Genomic DNA, 9,971 nt, shown 5'->3' on the forward strand with positions numbered 1-9,971 from the left:
ATAAGTCTTACGCGCGATCACATCTTGAGCGATGTGAACCGGCAAAGGCTGTTATGGAAATCTTTTTGACCGAACATTCCTTCCTTTTTCACGAACGCTGTGAAAATGATTTTTCAAAGAGTACGCTGGATTCAATCAACCGTTTCTCGGACATTAAAGACATTAAAATGCATAGAGTGCGTGATTTTAGGCGTGGGGAACAACTTCACCAGTAAACTTTTCACAGCTGATTCGCAATATAAAACAACAATCAATCAGAAACCTGTGTTTACAACACACAATTCTCTTCCCATTCTATTTTAATGAAAAAGATACATCCATAACTTAATACTATTATATTCACACCGATATTGTGGTTATTAAGACATGTATTTAACAAATAAAAGATTTCAAGTCTTTAAAATGAAGTAAATCTTTATTCCAGTGACAAGGGTTTCTTGAGTGACATGATTTTTTAACATTTGCGTGAAAAATTGTAGTTCATTCATCTAAAAATATTGAAGATCAAAGAGCCTTCTTGTATTCAAATACATAAAATAGATTCTGATAATGCCTGGGATTCTATCTCACCGAATTGCAGAGAAAAAGAAGAATTTTTAGGAGTCAGCCCGATGCATCTTGAATGAACTCCAAACTCGCCGTCTCCCCGACGTCTTCTCGTTCAATTATTTAAATAGCGTTTAGATAACTTAACATCAGATAACTTAACAGATACGAGTACACCACCCTACGAGTAGCATTGTGATCATGAGCTATAAGGAGCAGCTAAAAGGATAAAAACAGGTAGCGAACGAAGTACACCACCAGTACACCACCCTACGAGTAGCATTGTGATCATGAGCTATAAGGAGCAGCTAAAATAATAAAAACAGGTAGCGAACGAAGTAAAAGGTGCAGAGGGAAAAAAGTTTGTTGTGAAAATGTACTATAGCTCGCGAGGTGCTCATAACCAAATATGGCGCGACGAACCATATATAGATGCTATGATTGACAAGCTCGCGCAATCTAAAAATAGCTTTCATGGACGACATTATGGGCCACGGGGATTCGTTCTCTTATATCTTCGTCTCTTGCTTAAAACTATTACCGGTTGTTAAGATGGTCCATCTGGAAGTGAGGTAAATTTAAAAAAATAATACAAGGAGATTTGAGAATAACTTTTCAGAATCAAATATAACCTTCTTGTTCCTCCCTAAGTATAAAAAGCCCATAGTTATTAGCGTCATGTCATATATCGTAAAGGAATTTTTTTTTTCTTTTAACTCTTTTAAAATGACGGACATCTCAGCATCTAGAAATGAGTGTCCCATTTATATCCATCTCTCCTCTTAGGTAGATTTACTCGGTCGCTCCGAAACCTACCTCCGCCTTGTAGGCATCGAGCTTGCCGTAGTGGGCTTTAACTACGTCATCACAGCCCGTACCAGGCCTCGCGTGCCCGGCGCCGGCTACATCCTTGCGAGTATTCCAGAGCGCTTGATCCTCGTGGACGTCTTGATCCTGTGTCTTCTGTCACAAAAGCTCCTCCCCCTGTCACTCTGCCTGACAGCGATCATCATCGACACCCTTTTTGCCATCCTCACTTTCGTCATCTGGTACAGGATAACTCCGAACGTCTCCTTCAGTGTCTTCCTCAAGGAGCTATCTAGCCCCCTGTTTATCCGATGCCTTTTTAACCGTAGCCGTGGTGCTTCAAGTGTAGTCGGCGCGTTTGGGCTTCTACAGTTTGTCTACTCCATCTTCTTTGCCATCCGACCCGATTTCGCCCGCGAGGCATTCAGCTTAGACCCATTCGAGGGTCACTCGGCTGGCTACTTGGGCGCGTTTTTCGTGCTATCCTGCGAGTCTGCGTGGAATCAGATCTACATGGGCAAGGCGCGCAGCGTAGCATTCAACATCTTGACAGTATTCTCGCGCTTGTGTTTCAAGCTCCCTGTGCTCGTGATCCTGGTGGCCTCGGGCGAGCTTGAGGTTGGTCTTGGCGTGTTCTTGATTCTGCTCGATGGCGCATTCGCCGCCATCACCCTCATGCTGTTGTGTCTGAGCGGCATCCAAGACGAGGAGCCTGAAGATGTCATCGACGCGGGGGAGACGGAGGCCATCATGCCCAAAGAGCCCAAAGCGGGTGCCACGCCCACGGAGTCAGAGAATAAGAAGGATCCAGACTTTGCCGAGCCCCAGTAAAGAAAGGTCTCTATGAATCACGACTATCATAGGAACTGATCCACTGAGCAAAGAAAACATGTTACAAAAGGTCCTCTCCCACTAACCACAGGAAGTCGAACGACAAAAGCCTAAATAAATTGCTCAAGATTATCAGAGATTTATCACTGACTAGGGCATCGTACACACACAACAGGATAGATTTTATTTTTAATATTTTTAAAATAAACTCATGAGATTATCAGTGAGAGGTAAATTGTTAGTTTTTTTTAGAACGATGGGCGCTACCGTGGTCACTAATACAAAAGTAGCATGCGAGAGCCATTTGATGGACACGAACTTTTAAGTTATTAAAATAACTAGAAGGATTTCCTCGTGCATTTTCGCCACACTTCATGTCAGCTCGTTTTCGCATCCTCATTTAGCTTACTTCACAAAGCTTTCAAGGTGACCTCGGTAGCGTGCGTCTATATGACGAGTAAGACCAAAGTACTGCTAGAAATACTTATGAAGGGGATATTGAATAGGTGACTTATAAAATTTTGGAATTTATCAGTGGTATCACTTAAAAATGCACTCAACAAATATGTCAAGAATAAGGGAATTTCATAATAAGCAAAGTTAATAAAAGAGTAATCGTAACTTCGAGAGGACTTGCTAGGCCATTCACCCGCCATCGCTAACTTAAATCGGTTATAAATCCTTGTGACGCAAGTGTTCCTTCTCCTGCTCTGTCAAGATCAGTCACCCTTCTAGCATAAGACTCGTTTCGGTGTCAAGAACTCACGCACAAGATGGCGGACAAAACAACACGCTTTATTCGGCAAAACCGCATGTCAATTGCGGGCGCGCATGAACAGTTATAGCTTCAAACTATTTATTAAACAAACTGCACGGCAGAACAGCGCGTCTTACGGCGCTGGTGTAAAATGCAACACTACGCTTGAATGTTGTTTTTTTCCATAAGAGAATGAAGACTTACTAATAAGAAGACCCTCACCCTACGCGTAGCGTTATGAGTATGACGTCATCGCTTTCTTGTCATATGATAGGATAGGCCTCTGATTGGTCAGCGCTCACGTTTCCTAGCAACATAAGTCTTACGCGCGATCACATCTTGAGCGATGTGAACCGGCAAAGGCTGTTATGGAAATCTTTTTGACCGAACATTCCTTCCTTTTTCACGAACGCTGTGAAAATGATTTTTCAAAGAGTACGCTGGATTCAATCAACCGTTTCTCGGACATTAAAGACATTAAAATGCATAGAGTGCGTGATTTTAGGCGTGGGGAACAACTTCACCAGTAAACTTTTCACAGCTGATTCGCAATATAAAACAACAATCAATCAGAAACCTGTGTTTACAACACACAATTCTCTTCCCATTCTATTTTAATGAAAAAGATACATCCATAACTTAATACTATTATATTCACACCGATATTGTGGTTATTAAGACATGTATTTAACAAATAAAAGATTTCAAGTCTTTAAAATGAAGTAAATCTTTATTCCAGTGACAAGGGTTTCTTGAGTGACATGATTTTTTAACATTTGCGTGAAAAATTGTAGTTCATTCATCTAAAAATATTGAAGATCAAAGAGCCTTCTTGTATTCAAATACATAAAATAGATTCTGATAATGCCTGGGATTCTATCTCACCGAATTGCAGAGAAAAAGAAGAATTTTTAGGAGTCAGCCCGATGCATCTTGAATGAACTCCAAACTCGCCGTCTCCCCGACGTCTTCTCGTTCAATTATTTAAATAGCGTTTAGATAACTTAACATCAGATAACTTAACAGATACGAGTACACCACCCTACGAGTAGCATTGTGATCATGAGCTATAAGGAGCAGCTAAAAGGATAAAAACAGGTAGCGAACGAAGTACACCACCAGTACACCACCCTACGAGTAGCATTGTGATCATGAGCTATAAGGAGCAGCTAAAATAATAAAAACAGGTAGCGAACGAAGTAAAAGGTGCAGAGGGAAAAAAGTTTGTTGTGAAAATGTACTATAGCTCGCGAGGTGCTCATAACCAAATATGGCGCGACGAACCATATATAGATGCTATGATTGACAAGCTCGCGCAATCTAAAAATAGCTTTCATGGACGACATTATGGGCCACGGGGATTCGTTCTCTTATATCTTCGTCTCTTGCTTAAAACTATTACCGGTTGTTAAGATGGTCCATCTGGAAGTGAGGTAAATTTAAAAAAATAATACAAGGAGATTTGAGAATAACTTTTCAGAATCAAATATAACCTTCTTGTTCCTCCCTAAGTATAAAAAGCCCATAGTTATTAGCGTCATGTCATATATCGTAAAGGAATTTTTTTTTTCTTTTAACTCTTTTAAAATGACGGACATCTCAGCATCTAGAAATGAGTGTCCCATTTATATCCATCTCTCCTCTTAGGTAGATTTACTCGGTCGCTCCGAAACCTACCTCCGCCTTGTAGGCATCGAGCTTGCCGTAGTGGGCTTTAACTACGTCATCACAGCCCGTACCAGGCCTCGCGTGCCCGGCGCCGGCTACATCCTTGCGAGTATTCCAGAGCGCTTGATCCTCGTGGACGTCTTGATCCTGTGTCTTCTGTCACAAAAGCTCCTCCCCCTGTCACTCTGCCTGACAGCGATCATCATCGACACCCTTTTTGCCATCCTCACTTTCGTCATCTGGTACAGGATAACTCCGAACGTCTCCTTCAGTGTCTTCCTCAAGGAGCTATCTAGCCCCCTGTTTATCCGATGCCTTTTTAACCGTAGCCGTGGTGCTTCAAGTGTAGTCGGCGCGTTTGGGCTTCTACAGTTTGTCTACTCCATCTTCTTTGCCATCCGACCCGATTTCGCCCGCGAGGCATTCAGCTTAGACCCATTCGAGGGTCACTCGGCTGGCTACTTGGGCGCGTTTTTCGTGCTATCCTGCGAGTCTGCGTGGAATCAGATCTACATGGGCAAGGCGCGCAGCGTAGCATTCAACATCTTGACAGTATTCTCGCGCTTGTGTTTCAAGCTCCCTGTGCTCGTGATCCTGGTGGCCTCGGGCGAGCTTGAGGTTGGTCTTGGCGTGTTCTTGATTCTGCTCGATGGCGCATTCGCCGCCATCACCCTCATGCTGTTGTGTCTGAGCGGCATCCAAGACGAGGAGCCTGAAGATGTCATCGACGCGGGGGAGACGGAGGCCATCATGCCCAAAGAGCCCAAAGCGGGTGCCACGCCCACGGAGTCAGAGAATAAGAAGGATCCAGATTTTGCCGAGCCCCAGTAAAGAAAGGTCTCTATGAATCACGACTATCATAGGAACTGATCCACTGAGCAAAGAAAACATGTTACAAAAGGTCCTCTCCCACTAACCACAGGAAGTCGAACGACAAAAGCCTAAATAAATTGCTCAAGATTATCAGAGATTTATCACTGACTAGGGCATCGTACACACACAACAGGATAGATTTTATTTTTAATATTTTTAAAATAAACTCATGAGATTATCAGTGAGAGGTAAATTGTTAGTTTTTTTTAGAACGATGGGCGCTACCGTGGTCACTAATACAAAAGTAGCATGCGAGAGCCATTTGATGGACACGAACTTTTAAGTTATTAAAATAACTAGAAGGATTTCCTCGTGCATTTTCGCCACACTTCATGTCATCGAGATAGCTCGTTTTCGCATCCTCATTTAGCGTACTTCACAAAGCTTTCAAGGTGACCTCGGTAGCGTGCGTCTATATGACGAGTAAGACCAAAGTACTGCTAGAAATACTTATGAAGGGGATGTTGAATAGGTGACTTATAAAATTTTGGAATTTATCAGTGGTATCACTTAAAAATGCACTCAACAAATATGTCAAGAATAAGGGAATTTCATAATAAGCAAAGTTAATAAAAGAGTAATCGTAACTTCGAGAGGACTTGCTAGGCCATTCACCCGCCATCGCTAACTTAAATCGGTTATAAATCCTTGTGACGCAAGTGTTCCTTCTCCTGCTCTGTCAAGATCAGTCACCCTTCTAGCATAAGACTCTTTTCGGTGTCAAGAACTCACGCACAAGATGCGTGATCCGCACAATTGGCATCACGCTAGCCCGGTCGCAGCTCTAGATCCCACATGGATCTAAGCTGTGGTTTAAAGCACTTCGCTCGAGTCGAAGTCGCCTGCAGTTTTTTTGCCGATGAAGTTTAACTGAGGCAAACCGGCTATGCCATGCTGACGAGTCCTAATAAGGACGAAACAGCTGTCCATGGTTGCCGAACTGCACGGGTAATAGACTGTGCTAGCGTCCCGTCTTGGCCCGACTGGTGCCAATGTGTGTATGCTAGTGTGCTTCTAAAGGACAAAAAACAACACGCTTTATTCGGCAAAACCGCATGTCAATTGCGGGCGCGCATGAACAGTAATAGCTTCAAACCATTTATTAAACAAACTGCACGGCAGAACAGCGCGTCTTACGGCGCTGGTGTAAAATGCAACACTACGCTTGAATGTTGTTTTTTTCCATAAGAGAATGAAGACTTACTAATAAGAAGACCCTCACCCTACGCGTAGCGTTATGAGTATGACGTCATCGCTTTCTTGTCATATGCACCTCTGTTTCCTGGACTGGGTATCAACCGATGCTAGAGCGCTAGCCGCTGGGACTAGGGTTAAGGTCATGTGGTATGAGGTATGAGGTTCTGTTATGTGGTATTATTGAGCAACTGGTCAGCAGTGAGCCTCGCAAGGCGTGCATAGAAAAATTCCTTTCCACATAAATGCGCATCAACTTGCTCTTGAAGCCCGCAGACTTCACCTCACTGAACGCTTGTTTATTTGAAAACAACCAAATGTGACATTGGAGATATATGGCCGATATAAGGTCGATTGTTAAAGATAAGGTTAACGCTTAAGGTGACCATAAGTCCGCTTAAGGTGACCATAAGTCCGCTAGGGGTGACCATAAGTCCGCTAGAGGTGACCATAAGTCCGCTAGAGGTGACCATAAGTCCGCTAGGGGTGACCATAAGTCCGCTAGGAGTGACCATAGGTCCGCTAGAGGTGACCATTAGTCCGCTAGGGGTGACCATAAGTCCGCTAGGGGTGACCATAAGTCCGCTAGAGGTGACCATAAGTCCGCTAGGGGTGACCATAAGTCCGCTAAGTGTGACCATAAGTCCGCTAGAGGTGACCATAAGTCCGCTAGAGGTGACCATAAGTCCGCTAGGGGTGACCATAAGTCCGCTAGAGGTGACCATAAGTCCGATAGAGGTGACCATAAGTCCGCTAGGGGTGACCATAAGTCCGCTAAGTGTGACCATAAGTCCGCTAGAGGTGACCATAAGTCCGCTAGGGGTGATCATAAGTCCGCTAGAGGTGACCATAAGTCCGCTAGAGGTGACCATAAGTCCGCTAGGGGTGACCATAAGTCCGCTAGGGGTGACCATAAGTCCGCTAGAGGTGACCATAAGTCCGCTAGGGGTGACCATAAGTCCGCTAAGTGTGACCATAAGTCCGCTAGAGGTGACCATAAGTCCGCTAGAGGTGACCATAAGTCCGCTTGGGGTGACCATAAGTCCGCTAGGGGTGACCATAGGTCCGCTAGGGGTGACCATAAGTCCATTAGAGGTGACCATAAGTCCGCTAGAGGTGACCATAAGTCCGCTAGGGGTGACCATAAGTCCGCTAGGAGTGACCATAGGTCCGCTAGAGGTGACCATTAGTCCGCTAGGGGTGACCATAAGTCCGCTAAGTGTGACCATAAGTCCGCTAGAGGTGACCATAAGTCCGCTAAGTGTGACCATAAGTCCGTTAAGTGTGACCATAAGTCCGCTAGAGGTGACCATTAGTCCGCTAGGGGTGACCATAAGTCCGCTAGAGGTGACCATAAGTCCGCTAGGGGTGATCAAGTCCGCTAGGGGTGACCATAAGTCCGCTAAGTATGACCATAAGTCCGCTAGAGGTGACCATAAGTCCGCTAGGGGAGACAAAGTCCGCTAGAGGTGATCATAAGTCCGCTAGGGATGACCATAAGTCCGCTACTAGGGGTCATAAAAGGCATTCACCGAGAAAGGTAGGACGCCAGCATGCGAGTATTGTGAATAGCTTGGACTGTGTATCTCTATTGTTTTACTTATATACTCTGTTAGAGACATCAGTAGTTTTCAATAATATTGCAGCACTTTAATTTTATTGTTTATCTTTGATATTCTTGGTTTTTATTTTACGATTTATGTGTTGTTTAGTATCATGGGACTCTGCTCAGCGTAATTCAGTCGTTATAAGGAGGAGTTTTAAAGCAGTGTTATTCATTGAAAAATTAATACTCTACAACAAACACGACAGGGGGATGACAGAGGCCGAAACTTCATACAAAAAAGCGATCATTCCCTCACCAACCAGAAACTAAACGAACGTAATAGTTGATCCTTAATTCTAAAAAAAGACTAAAACCCCTTATAATTAATGTAAATATGTGTTTTAAACACCATCCTTTCTTTGCTGACCCACGTTTACTCACAAAATACCCACAAAATTGCTCACCCAAAAAATCCAAGGCAATTTTTTTAATCCCAACAAAACGTCGGTAACCTTGTCATCCCCCGTAATGCTGGAATCCGAGTAAATCACCTCCCTCTGACAGGTCCCACCTCCTCAGAAATACACACCCCTACACTGACACATTAGGCTACGGGCCAACTAATGCAGTTGGCGAAGATATTATGTGTCTATAGGTCGACGCGCGCTACCGTGGCCACCTTGACAGCTTTGTGAAGTAGGCCAATCAGGATGCGGAAAACGTACTATCTGATTGGCATTAGGTAATCAGCGTCACAGAGAGGCTTTAGTTCACATCAGAGCACATCGGAATCCTCCTTGGTCATACAGTCAGTCATACCGCGAAGCATCACACTATAATCACTGGGTTTTTATTTTTATTTTTGTTTTTCAAAATCCCGTTCTAACGAATTCGTGGTTTCGAACCTGCCCAGACAACAAAGTCTGTTTTCTTGTTTTGTTTGAGAATAGCACGTCAAACGAACAATACAATGAAAGCCGCCTCCTAAAGTTTGACGTTAATTCTCAAACGAGATCTGGGTTTTGGACGGTCGCGCATCATGCGCGTACACAGGGGCGGGCATCCCCCCCCCCCCCCCCCCCCTTTCTTCTTTGGCGGCCATCAAAGCCTGTCTGCTTTGAAGTTCAAACTCTGTGAAACTAGAAAGGAAACTAGATACCAGAGATTCAGAGATTCTGGACCTGGGAGTGAACCTGAGCTTTCGAGTTAACAGAACACATTCCTTGGCTTGGAGCCGGTTTTCGCTCTACCCGCGGGCACACATTCACACCCTATGTTGGACACCGAAGACGTCCCATGTGCTCGCGTCTTCCCAGTTTGGTAGCAAACGGTTTCACGGACCGATGTCTGCGCGATCAGGACATGCTCTACTGGGCAGCTAATACCCACTTTACAGCCTCGAATGGGATCCACAGCCTTCTTTCACCAATCAACGCATTTCACCTCTTGCTATATTGCGCCGTCTAAAACAGGTATGAGTACCAGTATCCAATGTTATAGATCAGAAAACCGAGCGGGAATACAAGTCTTGATGCCAGATCAATCCATTCCCCAGTAAAATGCCTTTTTATCCTTTTTTTCTCTTCGTACTGGATGTTATAGGACTTGAAGGAAGTTGTTTTGACCGAGTTTGCTTCCATTTTTTCCAGAGATGTGAGAGAGATCTCGTTGTTGGCTTTGGCTTCCTCGAGGGCGGGGCTAGAAGTCGGGGCCCTACTGCGCAGCTTCATATCAACAGGAGACAAGGAG

At 44.3% G+C, this 9,971-nt stretch overlaps 2 protein-coding genes across 2 annotated transcripts; both read left to right on the plus strand.

Moving 5' to 3' along the window:
- The first annotated feature begins 1,098 nt into the window (after window positions 1-1,098).
- LOC125565305 lies at window positions 1,099-2,805 on the plus strand. Its single transcript, XM_048728385.1, has 3 exons — window positions 1,099-1,113; window positions 1,333-2,219; window positions 2,250-2,805. Exons 1-2 carry the CDS (start codon window positions 1,099-1,101, stop codon window positions 2,182-2,184), a joined length of 867 nt encoding a protein of 288 aa, XP_048584342.1. The 3' UTR covers window positions 2,185-2,219; window positions 2,250-2,805.
- A 1,549-nt stretch (window positions 2,806-4,354) lies between these two features.
- On the plus strand, window positions 4,355-6,069 carry LOC116616786. Its single transcript, XM_048728391.1, has 3 exons — window positions 4,355-4,369; window positions 4,589-5,475; window positions 5,506-6,069. Exons 1-2 carry the CDS (start codon window positions 4,355-4,357, stop codon window positions 5,438-5,440), a joined length of 867 nt encoding a protein of 288 aa, XP_048584348.1. The 3' UTR covers window positions 5,441-5,475; window positions 5,506-6,069.
- The last annotated feature ends 3,902 nt before the right edge of the window (window positions 6,070-9,971 follow it).

Source organism: Nematostella vectensis, chromosome 1, assembly GCF_932526225.1.
Source record: "Nematostella vectensis chromosome 1, jaNemVect1.1, whole genome shotgun sequence".
Taxonomy (NCBI): Eukaryota; Metazoa; Cnidaria; class Anthozoa; order Actiniaria; family Edwardsiidae; genus Nematostella; species Nematostella vectensis.